Source organism: Branchiostoma lanceolatum, chromosome 7 (assembly GCF_035083965.1).
Source record: "Branchiostoma lanceolatum isolate klBraLanc5 chromosome 7, klBraLanc5.hap2, whole genome shotgun sequence".
In the NCBI taxonomy this organism is placed as follows: domain Eukaryota; kingdom Metazoa; phylum Chordata; class Leptocardii; order Amphioxiformes; family Branchiostomatidae; genus Branchiostoma; species Branchiostoma lanceolatum.
Window position 1 is genome coordinate 22,858,565 of NC_089728.1, and position 20,843 is coordinate 22,879,407.

The following is a 20,843-nucleotide window of genomic DNA, read 5'->3' on the forward strand; positions in this document are numbered from 1 at the left end:
CTAACCGGTTAAATTGCGTTCATTTTGGGCAAAGATAGTCGGCTGAATTAGCCGGTTAATTTTTTTATTTATCCAACCGGCTATGACAGGCTTGATATAAACAGGGTCTAATTTTGTGTGGGATCTGCACTTTTTATTTGCCCTTGCATCTACAATGTCCTGCGATTAAAAAAGTCATGCTGTCTTTAAACACAGGTACTCAATTCCTCAAAGTGAACATGTGAAGTTCAGGAAGGCCATGCATTCCTTGGTGCCAGATCTATGCAGTGAAGGGCTGTGCTGGCTGGAAAAAGATGCAGCTATGGTAAGTTGAAACGGATAGGTGAACAGTTTTGTGAATGTATGAATTTTAGATATTTTGCTATTTCACGGTGTTTGCTTCCATCAGTTGCATGTACAGTTGTCTGTATGTATCTTTCACACAAAAGAAAGCAGACGCAGATTTGGTACAAAAGGGAGGGGGATTTGTTTAAGGCTCCTAACAACATGCAGGAAACCAATCATGTACAGTGTACAGTGTACATGATGATCTTATGGCAGAGATATGGACATGTGGTGGGTGAAACACAGAAATGGAGCAGGGGAATTTGTGACCTGGGCTTGGTAGAGGTCAATTGGGGTCAGGTGTTAGAAGGACACAATCAAGTTATTTATATTCTCTACACCTGTTACCTGATAATTATTGCAGTGTCATAGAAGTCTAAAGACAGCAAAACACCCACCTGACCAGAATGCTGAAAGCTATTTGGTTATATAATAATTATGCTTTGTTTCACGCAGGTACCTCCTAGTGCCCTACTAGCCGAGGGTGTGTCCCTTTGTCGAGTGGAACAGAAAAGTGGCCAATTCCTGGTCACATTCTCAGGCTCTTACGTTGCAAATATCTGCTGTGGATACAGTGTGGCTGAGGCTGTGTACTTTGCCACTCTGCAGTGGCTCCCTGTGGGACAAGTTGCAATGCAGGTATATCATTTTAGACACACTGTCATGTACATGTATGATGTTATCATGTAAAAGATATATTTATTTCTGCTTGGTTTTGCTGTGGTGAACTTTTTCAGCTTTTTGGAGATGAATTTCTGTAAATGCATTTAAGTTCGCAGGGATTTAATTTCAAAGGGGGAAGAGTGTTCCACGGTGATTGAGTTTGCAATGGCACTATATAGTCACATACTGTACAGCAATAGAAACACCAGCGCCTTCACGGACAGCCAGTCGGAAACTACTTATGACTCGGCGCCGGTGACTGAATGCCAGTCACTGTTTCCAGGGCCTACGCAGGCCAGCTCCTCGGCCCAAGGGCCAACAAGCGATCATGGAAAGTCTACAACAGGCCCCCCTGAGGCATGTTGAGATCAGGGGGCTGGCATCCAGGCTACAGATGGACAGAACAGTCGCTTTTGGCAGTGTTTGCGTGATCATCATTATTGAAAAGTGGCCGAAAAAGGTATTCATGAATAGTACTCTAAATGAAGGCTCTGACTTAGCTTGACGTTCTAAATAAAGCAGTATTCAATGTTTCTGTGTGCCTTGTTAGTATTCGAAAGTGCCCTGTTAGTTACAAAGTCACTCGAAAAAAGGCAAAATGGCTGCTACACTCGCATGTTACGCATGTGCCTCAATGTGTCATGGCAGCAAAAGCTCACAAACCAGCAGTTGTACCAAGATCTACCATCTGTTGCCAAGAAAGTCCAACAGCGCAGAATGAAATTGGCTGGTCACTGTATTGGTCACTGTTTCAGACATCCCGAAATCCCTGCACACCATCTTGTTCTCTGGGAGCCTACTACTAAAGGAAAAAAAGTAGGGGTAGACCCAGAGTCACCTACTTAGACAATCTACGTAGTGACACAAACTTACAAGATACTAAGGAACTACGAAGGGCCATTTAGGATAAAGTGCTATGGAGGAAGCTCTCTAGATCTGGATTGGTACGAGCGGGAGCTCGAACTAAGTAAGTAAGTAAGTTGTTAGTATTCGTACAACTTCCCCATAACAGGTACCTCAAACACAATTGATAACACACTGATAAAAACAATTACAATAATATCAAGAGTCCGTAGGACACAATCCTCCATGAAGTAATCATGGTGTCTGCGGTGTGGCTAAGGTGTTTGAAAAGGACTGAAAAGAGGCGGAGATGAGTGAGTGAGTAAGGTGTTGATACCCTCTTTAACTACCGACATGCCAAATTTCAGACAAATCCATCAAATTAAAGGATCTTGATTTATAGATGCGAAGACACAGAATCAGAAACAAGTTGTCAAACTATGAAAGTCTCATCTTAGTACAAAAGGCTATTGTAGCATTGCTAATAAATTATGTCAATGAGTCAGTAATTTGCATGATTTATATCAAATAATGTTCCACTTTACTCAACTAAATGCCACAAGAATGAAATTGCCATCATTCACCACTACAGAATTATGGTCTTTTCATCAATTATTATGCAAATCAGGTATTCATTTGCATAATTACAATCTATCGATAGTCCTCTCCATTTCAGATACAGGCAGTGTAGTACACTGTAAGCCGCAGCCTAACATCTGGTTGGAATCGTTAATTGGACCCAGACAGGAATCAGACACCAGCTGACGACACATCACCCTCCAATATCTGCTTAGCACAAAACCTCCCAGCGCCCATCCACAAACCGTTACGGAATTAATGGTCTGTTCCAAGATAGGAGTGCTTTGAAAATATTATATTAACGATAAAACTGTTATGGTGTAAAAAAGACAACCTGCATCATCTCGGGCAACATAGCAGACGATATGCTAAGTTACATACCAATGCGACAACGGGATCGTGAGTTCTAGCTGCGAGCATGTGCACAACTCATTCCAAATACTCCTCCAGGAGGTTACCCTCCTTCCCGGAGTGATATCATTATAATGATAGAAGTCATTGTCCAGTCCGTTCCAGTAGGTCGTTATCAAAGGATCAGAGGTCAGGCCAAGTTTTACTTTAGGTTTCAAAAAAAAGACATGGATGTATCTTTGTAGATAGTGGCACACTGTTGCAGATGTTAGCACGCTATATACCGGTTGCGATTATCACATTCAATGTGCACTCCCACATAGATGGGAGTTTTGTTTTCTTATCAAAGTAGATCTAAAAGTCTCTTTCACGTGGCATAGACAGATATTCCTGTATTATCCAGGGTGGCCTATGGCTTCGGATACGCACAGGTATCCACGGGGCATGTTTATCACAGATTTTAGTGAGCATTGTCTGAAAGCAACTTGATGCATCATCAACATTAGAACATTCCTCAACTTTAGACCAGGGTGTGTTGCGAAGAACTTCTTGAAGTTGAAAAGCTGTTTCCTCAAACACCTGTAGGATCTCACTGTTGCAGTCCTAGGGTTGCCCAGGAGTTGTTTGGCTTTCCGTACAGTGAAATAATGATCACTCTGTCCAGTAGAACACACACCCAATTCACAAAGATTATGTAGAGTATTAACGTATTTCAGGTTTGTAACTGGGTTGGTAAGCTGGAGGAAGATGGTGGTGAATACAGCCAGTTGTACAATTAAACCACCTGCCATATTTAATTGATTTGAAGTATTGAAACCCACAGAAGGCACTATGGCTGACCACACCTGGTTGTTTTCCAACCCACTTATTTCACAATCACAGATAGTAAGCAACTAACAATTTAGAAAATACAACATAGGACAAAAATAAAGATTAAGTAATTGCAGTATAAGTACAAATATAAGTACAAGCTGATAAACTGCTCCCCCTTGCTAAAATGGGGGCAGTGCTCTAGATCTACTCACTTTTTGAGTTTGCGGTGAAGCGGCTACTGCGAAAACTGCAAACATGTCTGCATTTACAGTTCATATTTTACAGTAACTGCTGCAACCTCACGCCTTCGCCAAATGCTTGAAACGTTTATGAGTGACGTATTTTAAAGGTTTCTGAGCTATGTAAGCGTGCCACACAGCACACTTCGACGGCGTCAAAAGAAGAAGAAGAAGAACTTTATTGCGCGACAATTGTAGCTGGTACAATGTATGGCAACTAACGTACATGAGAATTGAACTATTGCTAATTGTTGACAGATATAGAGAACTAATCTAGTCTATGACTAACAGTAAAATAGTCTATAGAATAATGTACATGCTAACGCTCTAGAATACAATATGTTGGTAACAGTATGCTGTGTCAGGAATGTATGATATTGTCTCGTTTTTGCACAGAGTTATATACAAATTTGCCTACATAGGTGGATATATAAACAGGGTATGATAGTATCATATTAAATATCTCTGCCCTTGTAGGTGCGGATATTGTGTCGGACGTACATACAATAGATTGTAACAATTTTTGTCGGTCATCGGCATAAGTTGGACAGTCCATAATGAAGTGAAATTCATTTTCAATATCATTATGGCATGTTGGACACAGTCTCTCTTTGGCTGGCGTGTTGAAGTGTCGGCCCTTTTCAATTTGTAAAGAGTGGGCACTTATCCTCAGTCTCGTTATGCTATTTCTAACAGATTTGCTTTGAATGGATGAAAGATAGTTTTCAGAACAGAATTGTTTTTTAATTTTGCAATAAGTGCTGAGTTTGTTCATACTCTTTATTTCTTGTCTCCAGCCCGAGAGAAACGTGTCTTTCAAACGATTCTTGAAGATGACTCCAAAATGGTTGGCATTAACAGCAGGATTAAGCCAAACATTTTGGAAGCCATGTCTACATAACATGTCTTGTACATGGACAGCCCAGTCTTGTTGTAGCTCAACAAAAGTATCATATGCTTTTTTTACAAGTCTGTCATTAGGCAGATTATGTAATCTGAGCCAGTATTTTATCAATTGTGTCTGTGCACAGGAACACGCTGTGACGGCAGTCCCAGGGTGCCATATGGGGCACCCAGAACGGCTGTTTTTACGGTCTCCACATTGAAGTGTGCTGTGTGGCACGCTTACATACCTGGAGCTTGGGTTTCTCATGGATTAATGTTACAGTTATTATTATTAGTATTAAATGTCAAGACCACAGAAAGAATAGCTGAAATGTTAAGCTAATTGTGGATCTAAAGTCAAAGATCGTGCATATTGATAATTAAGATTCTCATTTGCATGATTTATGTCTAATAATAGTCACCTTTACTGAAGTTCCAAATGCTGTAAAGAAGTATAGAATTTCTGTCATTTACTACCTTGCTCATGTATTTCACAGAGCTGGGGGTATGAGGTCTCCAAACTCTTGTTGTATAACTAGAAGGCCATGCAACTTAGTTACATGCTTTCTTCTGGTCAACTCAGATCACAAATGTGAAAGAAAATTTTCTTTTACTCTTGAGGCCGCACCAATTAAATTTGTTAGCTCTTGGATTTAAAGAGATACCCTGTATGTTCTTAAATTCACTTGAAAGAATAATGAAATCAAAGCTTGCATGAGGACTAGGATTACATGTATGTCTTAGTGCACTAAGTATTATTGATAGGATACAGTCATGTTCAACCTTTCCTCCCTGCATTCTGAATTTGGGATGTCAGCTTGCTTCATCAGGGAGTGGAAACGGGCTAAAGTGACTCCACTGTTTAAGGGTGGTGATAAAGATGACTGTTGTGACTATAGACCTATATCTGTTCTTCCATCCTTTATGAAGATGTTTGAAAAAGCTGTTCATGCCCAGATGTATGCCTTTCTAAACGAACATCAGATACTTAACAAATTTCAGTCAGGTTTTAGACCCGCTCATTCTACAGCAACAACATTGATCCATGTCACTGACACTATTCTTGACAACATGGAGAAGGGACTCTTTACCGGTGCAGTCTTTCTTGATTTAAAGAAGGCCTTCGACACGGTATGTCACACGATCCTTCTCGATAAGTTAAGAATAAGTGGTTTCCAAGACACAGAACTGACATGGTTCCGCTCCTACTTAAACGACAGACAGCAGACCACAGTGGTAAATGGGATCTCAAGTGATTTCATGAACATCACGGTGGGAGTCCCCCAAGGGTCTGTACTGGGGCCATTACTATTTATTCTTTATATCAACGACATGCCTGATGTCCTACAGCATGGAAAAGTAGTACTGTATGCAGACGACACTGCACTGTTTTATGCGTCCAGTACAATCAGTGATGTAAATAGAGCACTGAACCAAGATCTCCGAAGTATAGAAATATGGCTAGAATCAAACAAACTAACTTTAAATGTGAAGAAGTGTAAAGCCATGCTTTTTGGCACTAGGGCGAAGCTGCGACTAGGTAAAGACCAACTGACAGCAATTCTTTCTGGCACATGTTTGGAAGTTGTCTCCAGCTTTAAATATCTCGGTGTCTGGCTTGACTCGTGTCTAACATGGCAAGATCACATAGATAAGTTATGCAATGGTGTGTCGGCGAGACTGGGTGTCTTGCGGCGCCTTACCCAAGTTTTGCCACAATGTACCCTTGAGATGCTATTCAACTGTATGATCCTGCCCAAACTGGACTACTGTGATGTAGTGTGGGGTAACTGTGGTAAAGGCCTCTTAGATAAGATACAAAAGCTACACAATCGGGCTGCTAGAATTATACTTGGGCTGTCATATGTATCTCACATTGGTAATACTGAACTCTCAAGTCTACATTGGAAAACCTTAGCAACTAGGAGAAATGAGCACCTGCTACAAACAGTTTATAAGTCTGTTCACCAACAACTGCCAGAATATCTCAACGTCTTTCAGATGGTATCGGAGTATCATAACTATCCCACACGCCACAGTCTAAATCGATCCATGCAACTGCCTCATCAGACACGTCTGGAATGCGGAAGGCGAAAGTTCAGCCACAGAGGTGTTGGTGAATGGAACAAGCTACCACTTTCAATGAAAAATGCTCCAAACAGTGTAACGTTTAAGAGGATGTTGAAACAAATGAACTGACCTCTGACCTCACCTTACGATAGGAACGGAATATGGACTACGAGTATGGATTATGGCTCTGTAAATTTTGTATGTATCGGTGTATATGTATTTTAGACTTATGTTTTGTACTGATTGTATTGTGTTATCCAGGGCCCCACTGCAAAGCAGTGTAGTGCACTGTTGGGCCACCCTGGCTAAATAAAACAGAAACAACAACAAAATCAAAATTGCAGAAAACCAAAGACATAAATTCATGTGGCCTAACGGTATATTTTGGGCTCAGTCCCCTGGGTCTTTTTTCTCATTTCTGGAATGTACCCTGTTTGAGATGACTTTTGGTCAAGTTTTTACTCAAAATGTATATTTTTCACTCCTGCGCCAAAAGACCAGGAATTTTGCATGGGGATATCTTATACATCTTTTGTCATGATCATGATTGTTTTGGAATCACCATTTTGAGTTCTTCAGACCACACCAACTTGATTTTATGGATGATGTCCGCGTGCGCATTGATTTGCAGCTGTTCTCAAAAACAAAAAAGATCAGCTCCTCCGAGCCTCCACGGACCTCTGGAAATTGCCGACTTATATTGCCACCTAAGACCAGCATTGTGCCAGCTTGTCGTCTACACGTTAAACTTGTTATGTACCACCACAAAATATGTCGGGGATGTTACGTGTGCACTTAAACCTCCTTGCACTGTTGTGCGAGAGACTCGTGGCCGCTAGCGAGTATCGCCCAGACAATTTAAAAGACGCCCTATCCAGAGTGGCTCTGACACATGTTTTTTTGCAAGGATGAGAGACGTGGGCGAGGAGGTTAGGCATCGGTATCTCACAGCGAGATTTGTAAGCGTGAACCATTGAAAGCTTAATATGATGGAGCTCAATGTCATGTATGCCTTTATGAGTATTCTTATCACAGTCATACATCATCCACAGTCCTTGTAGCCAAATACCATCTAATAGTGTACACATCTTCGATCGTTCTTATCAATATATTAAACATTGATCACATGAGCTGAGTCTGTTAAGATGAACAAGGCAATCTACATGTACCTCCTACAAATAAAGACTTGTTGTTTGTTTGATATACTGTGTTTTGTGGTTCAGTTCACAATACCACCTTTGTAATCCTGTGGTTTAGCAGACTTTTTTTTGCTGGATTTTTCTTTTTTTTCGCCCGCGCGGATTAGTTTTGGGGTCTCCAAAGGGGGTCATCCATAAAATTAGTTTGGTGTGGCCTTACTACATGTAGTATTACCCAAAAATGTATATTTTTGACTGTAGTGTCAAAGCCGAATTTGAATGAACTACAATTTGGTATGGGGATGAATGTAAAGTAAGGCCCCGTTCACGATACAAAAATAAAAACGGCTACATTCCGACCTGAAACGGTTTTCATTTTGCATTCAAGATGCAAACTTGCACCCACGCTCAGAATGGTTTACATCAAATTTGTATATTATGCAAAGTCTGTTGTGATCTCACACCGCCTCGAGTTGGCAACCGTAATAAGATTTTATGATTCAAAATATTGGATTGACAGCTAAAAGCTTTCACTTTTCCGTGGTAACCAAGAGTTGTATTCAGTTGTCTTCGATCGGAACTGAACTGTTGAAGCTGTGGTCCGTCACAGTCTTGGAAATTTCTTCGTACACTTCCGATCCTGATTCCAATATATGCCATCAGGTCTCCTCTGAATCTCCTGATTTCCCAGAATATGTAATCATGACTCCCGGGTTTCCTCAGTCCACCAGTTAGAACTGGAGTTGGTGGTCATAACAAGATTTTACGATTAAAAAACGTGACCGAAATATCCTATTTACCATGCAAACCAGACTGACACCACGACTATGAGCCCACGTACCCGGTGTACGACGTCATAAACAATGAGGCAAAACGGTTTCACGACACTTTTGCATTCATGGTGACAATTTCCAGAAACCGTTTTATTCTGAACCGTTGCAGACTACCTCAGGAAGAGGTTCAGAATAAAACGGGACGAAACCGTTTCGGAGTGTTCATGTTCACAAATAATTTGATCTATTTTGCCGAAACGGTAACCGTTTTCATTTTTGCATCAGGAACGGGGCCTAAGTTTGGCAATGTGTTCTGTGATCTTTTAGAATCATGAACATCAATGTAAGAATTTCTGAAAGAAGAAAAATGATATTTGAAAATTGATATTCATGAAGTACGTACATGTAACTGTAGACCATACAGTTATATACATGTAATTATGATTATCCATCAGTTGTTACAGATTTATATCTTAGACTACAGATATCTGTCTTAGACCACCTTTCATGACTGTAATAATACCATTTGTCAAATGAGAAAAGTGAATTTAAAGATAAGACACAACCATGTCTTTGTTTTTCTTACACAGACATTACGCCAACAGTGTAAGGAGACTCTGTTCTCCATAGAGAAGCTCCTGGTGCTGCTGGGAATGTCTGAGGTGGATCGAGGCAATGCCAAGATTCTATCATGGGTGCTACCAGAGATCACACAAGTCAGGTAGGAAAAATAGTTCTGCCTGTTTTATCCCGTAGGATGATATTAACAATGTATATAAGCTAATTTTGAAAACATACATTTTTACATAAGTCAAATTCTGTACAATTTGTACTGTAATTGCAAGATAAATAGATTACATATTAAGTATCAAATAATGTCAAATTTCATCCATACCACGGGTATGAATGAAATAAACTTGGCACAAAAAGTTTGGAAACTTAACTTTGGTTGATCATATTTCTGTTGTTTCTTGGTCAATTTCAATGCATTATATATGGTTGGAAAGCATGTTTCCTTTCCTATGATACCCAATTCCTTGTGATTGCAATCTCATGGAGCGAGCACCAGGCCTGCTTATGCGAGTGGGTTGTAGAAAAAAAGTGCTACAAATTTCACTGCTAGTGTCAAACACTCGGCTCTACGCCAAACCCATTTGCGGTGGTGTTGTCCGCGTCGTGGATGGAACGGTGTGTGGAAGAATGTTATGTTCACAGCTACAGATGAGAGTAGATTTATTTCGACTCTTGGGAGGGTAAATGAAAGTGTTGGGGCAGCGAGGAGAACCCTATGCTGACTGTTGCACAGATGTTTGTTGGAGTCAGTGTCATGGTATGGGGCAGTGCAACTGCCAGAGGAAAAACCAGGCTAATCATCCTAAGCAACCTCGATGTGTCAAGATATAGAGACACCATTCTCCATCCAGTGACATTTCCTAGATTCTTACCTCTGCAATATGAGACTGAGTGCCATTCTGCAAGATGACAGTGCACGTCCATACAGAATGAGAGTCATTTCAGACCACCTCCAGATGCATGAATACAGAGGATAGAATGGCCTTCCTGCAGCCCAGATCTCAACACGATTGAACACCTCATGAGTCTGTGAGCTGTGCATGCAAGAATAATCAAACGACTCCTTGTGGACGAATGGCCAGGGACTGCGTAACAAAACTGGTGACATGCATGAGGAGGATGTGCTGGGCTGTGGTGACAGTGCATGGCTTTTGTACTCAATATTAGCCACCTTCATCATACATGTAACTGAGGCTCCTTTGCACAATTTTTTTGTTTGGATGAAGAGTTGGCTTTCATATTAATGTGTTTTGTTGATTCAAGTTTCATATTACCCTCGTACACAAGCCATGTGCTACCAGCAGAAGAAAAAATACTGAATTGAGCCTTTGACTTCAGTAGGGCAAACTATTCGTGCCAAGGTTATATTGTTTTTGGTCATGTTTCTTCTCCTCCTCCTCCTCCTGCCAAATCTTAAAAGGGATTCGACTCAGTCGTTCTTGGGTCAAATGACCTGATATTTGGCACATGGGCAGAGTGGGCCACTACCCTGGACATTTATGTGTTGTTTTTTTTGGTGTTTTTTTTCATTTGTTGGATAAAGGCCATTTTTTGGCCATTTTTAGACCAAAATTGTATATTTTGGCCTCCTGTGCCCTGGTATTGCAACCAAATGACCTGAAATTTGGTATACGGTGTACATAGGTGTGCATGAAACAAATATTCAAAAGACCACAATCACATTTTTGGCATGTACCGCTGCAAAACAATATATTTGGGGATTTTTTTTGCTATGTTTTGCTATTTCATTGTCTTATGTGACCATATATGGTGTTGAAAGTAACAGCCAATAGGAGCACAAGATTTCTACAACATGTATATGCGATGGCCTGATTGGCCAATTCAATGAACCGATGAGAGAGTGCCGTTCTGGCTGTCTTGCCTTTTTGGCTTAGGTAGCCTACAAATCTCCAGACATTTGGTATGGGACGAGTAGGACATATTCACACAGGATTTCATTCACACTTTTGGCATACATTACTTCAGAACAATTTTTTCTCAATTTTGGGCAATTTTCAGACAAAAAAAAAGTATATTTTAGTTCCTAAGTCACTATTAAACTCACTTGATGTAAGATGTGGCATGTGGCTGTCTTGGGGCTAAAGAACTCAGGCCTTCATTCACATGTCTGGCATACAGCCCTTTGAAATGACTTTTCAAACAACTTTTTTCTTATTTCTAAACCAAAAATGTATGTGTGCAAATGGTTGATGTACATGTACATGTATATCCTTGGAGAGTCCATTCTTACATGGGGGTGACACATTTTTGAAATCCAATTTCGGACTGGGGTGATTATTAAAAGTTATGCATTTTTGGAGTAGATGTGTTTTTGATTTGTTCAATTTTACATGGAATTGCCACAGGAAGAGTCCATTCTTTCACGGGGGGGTGGGGGCAATTTTTAAAATCCAAGGAGGGTCCCAGCTACATGTACTAGTAAGAACTCGTGGTCACTCTCCCGCTGCGTATACGAATGTACAAACTCTGGGATCAAGAGGGCCTTCTCGCCTTGTTTTGCCACGGTGCTGTGTACATACATTCTGAGTCGGGGTGGCCCCCAGCAGATCATCCACGCCTTCTACATGTACCTGGGCCAGGAGGTTGCCCAGCTCCTTGTCCGTCTTCAGGTCTTCCAGCGTGACTTTTGCCTTCGGTGTTCCGTCCGCCGTCTGTAGCCGCTTCGTGGCCCGGCATAGCAGGGCGTACTGCCCCACCGACAGATCCAGAATTTGGAGCATCTCTGCTGTGACGCAGAGAAGCGCATCCTTCTCCTTCAGTTCGGCCTTGACGGTCGCTGGTGTTAGTTTTGACGATTCTGTCCACTTTGCAAAGTCAAACTCCGCCATTGTGAGAGCGAAGGTTTTTTGTCCGCACGCTGAGACAGGCGAGCCGGGAATCATCGGCTTATCTGCTTCCAATTAAAAAGATCAGTGCTAGAGGAAACATGATCAAAACATGAATAAACACATTTATTTTTACCAACAATATTTATCTTAAAAGTTTCTAATTGTATTGTATCATTGAAATCTAACTAACTACGACATTACCGTTACATCCTATCCCTGTCCCTCACCAGGTCATCCATGAAATAACCTTTATTTTACACAATACTCCTGTTGTCTGGCACGTTTTCCCGCTGCTCTCATGAGCTCCTGCTGCCTTTGTAGCCAACATACATGTAGATGACCACGCCGGAAGACAGGGTCCTCCCTGATGAGCATCTGTACCCTGTCCTCTATGATAGTCCTGCTCTTTACGTCTGCCATCGGAGGACACTTCATGTCTCGATAACCTTGCTTCCGCCTCGCTGGGATCTGGTACCGTGGTACTGCCAACTCCGTCTCTCCAACACGTTTTTTGTCCTCCAACTCATTCCTACTCTCCTGAGTTGTTACCAGACTTACCCTACTTGTGACGCAGGCCTCCCCATAGTCGTTGCCTAGCAACACCTGTTGCACCAATTTTTTTCTGAAAAAATCCGAGAATCAACAAATAAGATTGGTGTGGCCTTAACAAGAAATGAAAATATCGCCTTGGGTATGAGGAATGGGGAATGAGTTGAAGCATATTGAAAAATAAACCTTCAGTGTCAGGAACGCCAGTGGGTTCGTCTGCTACAATGTATCTAGGTCAACTTGCTGTGTCGTCTGTTTTGTTAGACTTCTCCTGGTGAATATTAGAAGTCTTACTGATTTGGCTGCAGGGATACTGAGCTGGAGTTACGGAGCAGGCTGCGGCGGGTGGGGCTGACAGCTGCAGGGAGGTACGGCTGGTCTGAGGAAGGACACAGTCGTAGACAGGGGAAGAAAGTGCCAACAGACACACTGGAGAGACAGTGTGAGAAATGTGACTACCCCTGCTATCTTTCCATGGTAGGTCGGTTGAAATGGGCTATTATTGATTATTTGCAGGGCAAACTTAGCAGCATTGTATTGTCCGGCTAGAGTAAGGCTCAGGATATCTTAAACTGTTTTAACCAGTACTGGGAAGACTTTATTTGAAACCTGGGTGTAACTACATGTAATACTTATTACCTTCACCAAGAAGGTTAATATTTCAGTACCGTTTGTAGTTCTTCGGTTGTGGTTTAGCATTTTATGTGATGTGGAGCATTTTACACAAATCAGGGACTGATTCACACAATTACTGAGGAAAAGTTGAAATCCCCTTTCAATGTTTCATATTTTACAATGGTGACCTATATACGAGGACGCCATATGGACATAATGACGGCTGGAATTTTCTAGGTCAACATATAGGCAGTGCTAGCTTTTCATGATGATACCTCAAGACTGAAAACTGCGATATAGAGAGAAACGCAGATTGATATATCAATTATGCAAATGATGACATAATTTGTTTAATCAATGAGAAAATGCTATAATTCAAAATTGTTGAATGATGGTAATTTGATAATTTGGCATTTGGAAGTTAGTTGAAGGTGAACATCATCAAACTTAAGTATTCAAACCAGGGCATCATTTGCATATCTGACAAGAAAATATTAGCCCTCCTTGCCAATACAGTACTTCCATATTTTTACCTGACCACAACTTGTGTTTATTTGGGTAAGGACGCATCGGCTTTTTAGAGAATGCCCACAAACGCCCACTCTGGCAAAGTCCGCGCTGCACAAATCTAATATTTTTTGCTCGGAATATGTTCAGGCTGTGCTCCCATTAATTAATCCTGAGTTTCAAGTCAATCCATCGATCCAAAGTTAGATAAAGCGAACTTGACGATTCTTACCTGGCTTTTTAGCGAATGCCCAGCAAAAATGGCTTTCTAGCGAATGCCCAATATATCAGCCAAAATATCCGCCATCGTGACACGGGCGCTAAATCTAACTCCATAGACATGCCTGTAAAGTTGTTTTTTTTACAAAATACAGGGCGCGGCCCGTGTCATTATACAGGCTGCATGTATCCCGTCCCAAATATGCAAATGAGTCCGCCATATTGGAATGTTTACGTCCGGGGCCGTGGATTCTCGCGCTGTGTATTTATTTTTTAAAAGTCTCTTTACAGACGTTTACAGCATGGAAACTGGGTTTGCCATTGCCAGGAGGTAACAGAATTTTTTCACCAAAATCAGACAAAATCAATGCACGTGCTGATGTCATCCATAAAATTTACTTGACATGGCCTAGTGTACATTTATTAGTGTTACACAATCTTCCCCTTTGAAATGTTATAGTGGGATAAGATCATACAATAACAAGTCAATGCTTTACAATAGCAAAATCTTGGCTTTAGATTGGTAATGGGAAATACACACATGTACATGTAGCAACTGACTCGAGGTAGTCCTAAGACAAAGCCAATGCGAAAAGGCATATCATTATTTTCATTTGCTGTCCTTGTAGTTTTTTAAGCAAGCCCTAGAGCAGCATACATATAGAATACAGCACGGGGTATTCCATATCACCCGAGGTACCAGCCCCACCGCGGGTAGGATCTCCTGACAGCCGTAGGCCGGAGGGAGATCCAACCCGCAGGAGGGCTGGGACCGAGGGTACACCGTGTTGTATTTTATTTATGTCATATCCACCCGAGAAAACACACATTTCAATGAGGAATGCGCCAGAAGTTGAAGGAGTTTTGTGTCCTCGAATAAAAAACTGTTAACAACATTGATTCCAACCTCCGAATCCGGTATTCAAATTTTTGACGGCGCACTAGAAATACATTCGAAACATTCCATGGAAGCCCTTGTGATACAACTCTAGAACCTCATGTGATACAGATAGTTATCACACGGTCCGGGAACACCCATATCAGGCCCAGGTATGACATAACTACATTTACTGGTACATGTACAGTTACAGCAGTTTATGTACATCTTTGTATGACTTAGAGAATTTACATATTCTAATCCCGAAAAAAGTTTATTTTTGTAATTCTCAAGTGCATGATTGTGAAGAGTTTTAGTGTGTTCAGGTACTGGTACAGCCTACAGGTACTGTACACTCTGGATGTTCAGGATGTTCTAAAATATGTACAGGTATATGTATAGGGTTTAGGTACACAGCCCTACCAAGTGCCTGATATTTACCACTGATGGTAATGATATGGTATTGTGGTACTTAGATATCGTGTGTTCCTCTGACAGGTTGTGGAGGAACAGGAGAATGATGTGTATTGTCTGCAGCATGCACTGGAGTACATCAGAGACAAGAAGTCCTGTCAGGGCCTGAAGTTTATGTACAGGTATGATGAGGTGAGTGAAGTTAGTGTTGTGGATTGAGAATTTTCAGATTATTCTCCTAGCACTTGGAAAAGTTACAAAGTTATCCCCAGGAAGATTTAATTAAAGATATCAATTAACTGCCTTAAGGCACAATACACCAGTTCAGGACCGCTACTCTTGGTAATAATTGTGATGGGTTCTTTTGGTGAGCTGGAGATGTGGTTCTAAACACAGGACCTCTGCTTTATTTTAAGGGGTCCCTTGGAAATCAGTTACAATGTTAACTGAAGGGACCGCCTTAAAGATTAATAAATTAAATGTCCCACCCAAGAAACGTCCCCAACCAAAGCTTCATTGCTGAAGAGATAACTCATTTTCACTGGAGTGGAGTGATGAAATTGGTGTTACATGTAAGTTCACAACATTGGAACCTGACATGACTTTAAGCTCAAACTGTAAGTCAACAACTCTGCCACTTGACTTACTTGACTTATGTCGGGTGCCATTCTCCATCTGTCACCCAAACCAACATGGCCGCCCAGAAGTTCTTGTCCTGCATACCCTTCCCCATGCCATCAGCTTATATACTAGTGTCTCTTTTCAGCACATCTAAGTATGTTAGGGATGGTCTTCCTTGCCTTCTTCTCCCATGTGCTGGGGACCATAGCACTAAGTCAGAGACTATTTCCTTGCTGTTTTAAGGCAGTGTCTGGCAAAGCCCGTATCTTGTCTGACACTTTTGGGAGACCAGCATTACTTGTTTGTCCAGTGCTATTCCCATGTTATGTTATGCACTCATCTTAGCATCCTAGGATAACAGCCGTCCAGCTGTTTCTCTAGTTTAGGGGTGACCGTCCAAGCTTCACAGCCATACAAGAGCACCGACTCCACTGTTTAAAGAAAGAGGCGTATCTTGAGTTTCCTCGGTAGGTTCGACTTCAAGATCTTCTCCAGCTTGTTACAGGCTCTCCACGCTGCTGCCTTGCGAGAGTTGATGTCCTTAGAGGTGCTTTCCATATATGGGACCCCAGATACCTGAAGTCCTCCACTTTCTCCTTCCTTGTGTGGTCTTCAAACATACTGGCATCTGCTGATTGTAGGCCATGAACTTGATTTTTCCCTGCATTCATCTGGAGGCCTACCCTTGCAACTGAGGTTTCTACATTCCCTAGTAGTTTCTGGGCTTGCTGGACTTCCTCAGAAATGAGTGCGATGTCATCAGCAAAGTCGAGGTATGTCACTGTTCTTGGCCCAATTCTCCTCACCAGTTGGAAGCCTAACTCCTCTTCCATCCCTTCTATGGCCACCCTGATTGTGTAGTCCAACACTATTACAAACAAGTATGGTGCCAGGGTGTCTCCTTGCTGCACTCCTGTTTGTATCTCAATAAGCCTGGTGTTCCCGTCTGGAGTTGTCACTTCTGCTCTTGTGCCTTCATACAGACTGCCAATGGCACTGACGATCTGCTCTGGGGTGCCGTAAGCTTTCAAGATCCTCAGCATCTTGTTCCTATGTATGGTATCGAATGCCTTCCTAAAAGGTGATAATTATCTATGAAGGTGATAATGGCAGGTAGGTTGTGACGTCTTATCCCCTCTATCAGTCTGCATAGAGCAACTATGTGCCAAACTGTCGACCTTCCTTCTCTGAACCCGTTTTGGTTGCATCTCAGAAGTTCGTCCACAGCTGGCCTTATTCATTTTAGTATCATCCTGTTGAAGGTTTTGGCTACAAGTGAGCTCAGGCTGATGCCCCTGTAGTTGCTCCCCAGTCTAAGATCTCCGGATTTGGGTATTGGAACGATGTTTAGCAGGGATCACTGCTCTGGCTTTCCCCCCTTCATCAGTACTCGGTTACAGAAGTCCAGGATGACTTTGTCCAACCCTCCACATCTCTTCAGAACTTCCGGCGGTATTCTGTCTTCCCCACTAGCCTTTCCTCTTAGCCTCCCATATTCCTCCTGTTCGAACAGGCCCTCCTTGATGTCAAGCTCTTTGAACACAGTAGGAATTTCCTCGTCTGTGATGCTAGGGGGATTTCCAAGTTGGGGGAGTTTTGAAGTGGTTGTACCGGTTCTCTATCCTTTCTTCCTGTGTACTTCCCTCCTTTACAACTCTGCCACAAGGCCACAATGCCACCAGATAACAACAATTATGATAATAATATCATCTTAGCATCGTGTGGCGCAATCAATAGGGTGTTTCGCCCACAACCGAGAGGTCCCGGGTTCGAAACTGCCTATATGCCCCGATGTTGTGTCCTTGGGAAAGGCACTTAACACGACTTTCCTCACTTCACTCAGGTGCAAATGAGTACCTAGCTTCGCTTAGGGACGTCCCTCAGATAGGACGTTAAATGGAGATCCCGTGTTTGAGGAGAGCCACACCTCAAGCACGTTTAAAAACCCACTGCACTTATCGAAAAGAGTAGTCCTTCCCGGTGTTAGTGGTTCAAAACCTACAATCCTATGACTGCACATGGCTTCACCCTTAGTGATAGCCTCCAGCTCGTTGGGCAACCCTGGCATGCACATGCTGAACCAATAAATGAATAAAAATGATAATATTATCATCATCAGATATAGAAGCTTTAGTGACACAACAAAAGGTACAGTGACTTTTGTACAGTAAACTACAAATTAGCCCACGCCAGGTAAGCCTAAAACACCTAAGAATTGTTTCAAGGGCTCCCAAGCACTGTTAAGTGTTTCTGTTTTTACCCTTGGGTGTAAGTTTGTTCAATTTGTTCTTACATGTATATTGATTTTTATATGCTATATATTTGTTATATCTATATCTGGGTCATTGCTCAAGGAAATATTGAAGAATGTCTTCAAGCAATATTTGAAAATGTTATGAGAGACTATAATGTTAATAAAATTGTTTCAGGAACAAATCCAAGACCTGGTGAACAGAATAGAGCTAGTTGTGACCTGCACACAAGATGACCAACATACAAAGAACAAAGTAGCCTCCAAGACCTCTGTTGCTAATGCTGCCTCTCAACCTTGATATGAAAGCCTACTCCTGTAGAATACTACTACTGTCACACACAATTCCATATATCATATTCTATATAGAGATATTTTGGGAGGAATTAAGCCAGAACCTTTTTGACTTAAGTACGTTACATGGCACAAGCCTCCCGGGCTTTACTCTTCTTTTCTAAACACTGCTGTATCCAGTCACAGGCATATCTGACATGTACATGTTAATTGTAACAATGTGCTTTTTGCATCATTCACATATTTTCTCATTTGTTACCTAAAACTGCTCAGATATTCAAAAAAGGGTAATGTCATTGCCTTACACACAACAAATGTAAGTGACTTTTTCTGCATGTTCGTTCAATGTTGCCACTCCTACATCTGATTTTTTAAAATTATTTCAAGACCAAAACATTACAAAGATTCAATGACTCCATTCTTGTATCATAGGAACCACCTTAGAAATTACGGTTTATCTTGAATTTGCAAAATTGCAAGTGGCAAAGAAAGGAAGTCCAAATTTCTATTCATATTCAGTCTAGTACATGTAGCTTATTTGGATTTATACAAGTCAACACATTGTATTTTCCAAACTGAGTAATGGGTATGCAGTATCAAGTCCGTGTTTGATACTTTAGATTTAGTCATGTGCTGTTTGTGTTTTACGAAGCGAATTTACATCATGCAATTGATTATCTAGCATAATTAATGTGAATGTTGATTTTGTGATAACTTCATTGTAGAAACTTGCATGACATCTTCAGAAACATTTTGTAGCTTTAGATTAATTCGATTGAAAGCCTTCATCTAACGTTTTTTAATTCTTTAATTTGTTGTTTTTTTGCCCCTATGTTCCTAAGCTAAAGATTGAGAACAGTTATTTGTACGTTACTATGGTTCTCATAAGTATTAAATGATTATTGGATGGAAAGATGTGCAAGTGTAAAGCCAATTCCTGTTATGTTCATGTTACATGTAGATAAGTAACATATATCTTAGGTACTTCAACATAATTCTGCTTTCTAAACTGTTCTTTCAGAGTTCTGTTATACCAAGTACATGCAAATGTACCTATGCAAACTGCAGTTTGCCCATCTTGCTTGGACCAAATATGTTATTAATAAATGGGTTACTGCTGACTAGTCTCCACTCCTTTGTGTTGAAGACTGTAATTCTTGATTTGTTAACTGTAACTTAATTTTATCTAATTTAACAGTCACTAGTCAACGGCTAAAATTTCATCATCGCAAATAATTGATCACTAATATTTGAGACAGTCATGTTTATTCCCACTGTTAAAATTAAGTGCCATGACCTACTCCATTTTCCCCCAACCGCTATATCTTCCTGCCGCTATATTAAAAGCGATTTACAGTACATGTACATGGGACTTACTTAATAGGTAGTGATGAGTTTTGTAAGTTACAAGCTATGTATATCAAACACGTTTATTTATTCATTTATTGGCAAATGTTACAATACATTGCGCTGACTCTCAGTCAGCGTAGCTCATATTGGAGAGTCAACAGTTGGGAACAGACAGGGTACAAGGCAGTGACAATTTACACATCACCAGTTTGAATACAATGTACTTAAGCATTAAAATCAGTCTTACAATCCAATTTAAACATTATTGAGTCATTTGATTACATGTATAGATATATACACAAGGTTAAATAGTTTGTACACAATTGCGTTCGGAGATCAGGGGTCATGTAGAGAAAAGGATGACTGTTTATGTTCAAAAAATTTTGCAAAGTCCAGTCCATCTTACAACACTTCTATTAATTACGTTGAAGTTGCATGAACTCAACTCCAGAAGGTATTATTTTGTAACACCACATTTTTATGAATACAAACTTAGGCTGACAAACAAGAGCTATCCAGAAACACATTGGAAAAGTTATTTTTAAGATACATTAAAATCCACCCGTTCAAGCATGTCCAATAGCTGTTGGCTACATTACACCTGGATGTAATTTATCTCAGAGGCTATCAGACCTTCAAATTACACGCCTATCGGAAGTACTTAATGCTCATGTCAATTGTTAAATCATCCAAACTACTAGCTGCATGTGCCAACTTTGCTACATCTTAATGCAGGTAAATGCATACAACAGATTCTCCTGTTGAGAGATCAAGCTAAGTCATTCTTCACCCTGCAATGAAAAACCTTTATCTCTGTGATCCAGAATAGCCACATCAAAGTTAACATCGTTCTTCATGTCAGCACCCGTACTTACATATGGTTTGGCTTTATGTGGTGTGTTCTGGAAAATAGGCATAAGAACTTTATGTTCATCATTTTCATTTGCATTTTCTTTATAATGATACTATTCAAAAAGTAATTTCAAAATAGTAAATTTAGGGCTATTCCTTCTTCAAGCCGTCAGTTTTGCTACACGTAAGAAAT

General features: G+C 40.9%; 1 protein-coding gene across 2 annotated transcripts in view; it reads left to right on the top strand.

Moving 5' to 3' along the window:
* LOC136438196 (protein Jumonji-like) overlaps window positions 1-19,569 on the top strand; it is a 78,057-nt gene extending 58,488 nt beyond the window's left edge. For both annotated transcript variants that reach the window (XM_066432950.1, XM_066432951.1), the window contains 6 exons: window positions 196-304; window positions 781-963; window positions 9,270-9,400; window positions 12,959-13,127; window positions 15,367-15,474; window positions 18,333-19,569. In XM_066432950.1, the coding sequence (XP_066289047.1) occupies window positions 196-304; window positions 781-963; window positions 9,270-9,400; window positions 12,959-13,127; window positions 15,367-15,474; window positions 18,333-18,455 (823 nt within the window). In that variant the 3' untranslated portion in view covers window positions 18,456-19,569. The remainder of the gene's footprint in view (window positions 1-195; window positions 305-780; window positions 964-9,269; window positions 9,401-12,958; window positions 13,128-15,366; window positions 15,475-18,332) is intronic.
* The last annotated feature ends 1,274 nt before the right edge of the window (window positions 19,570-20,843 follow it).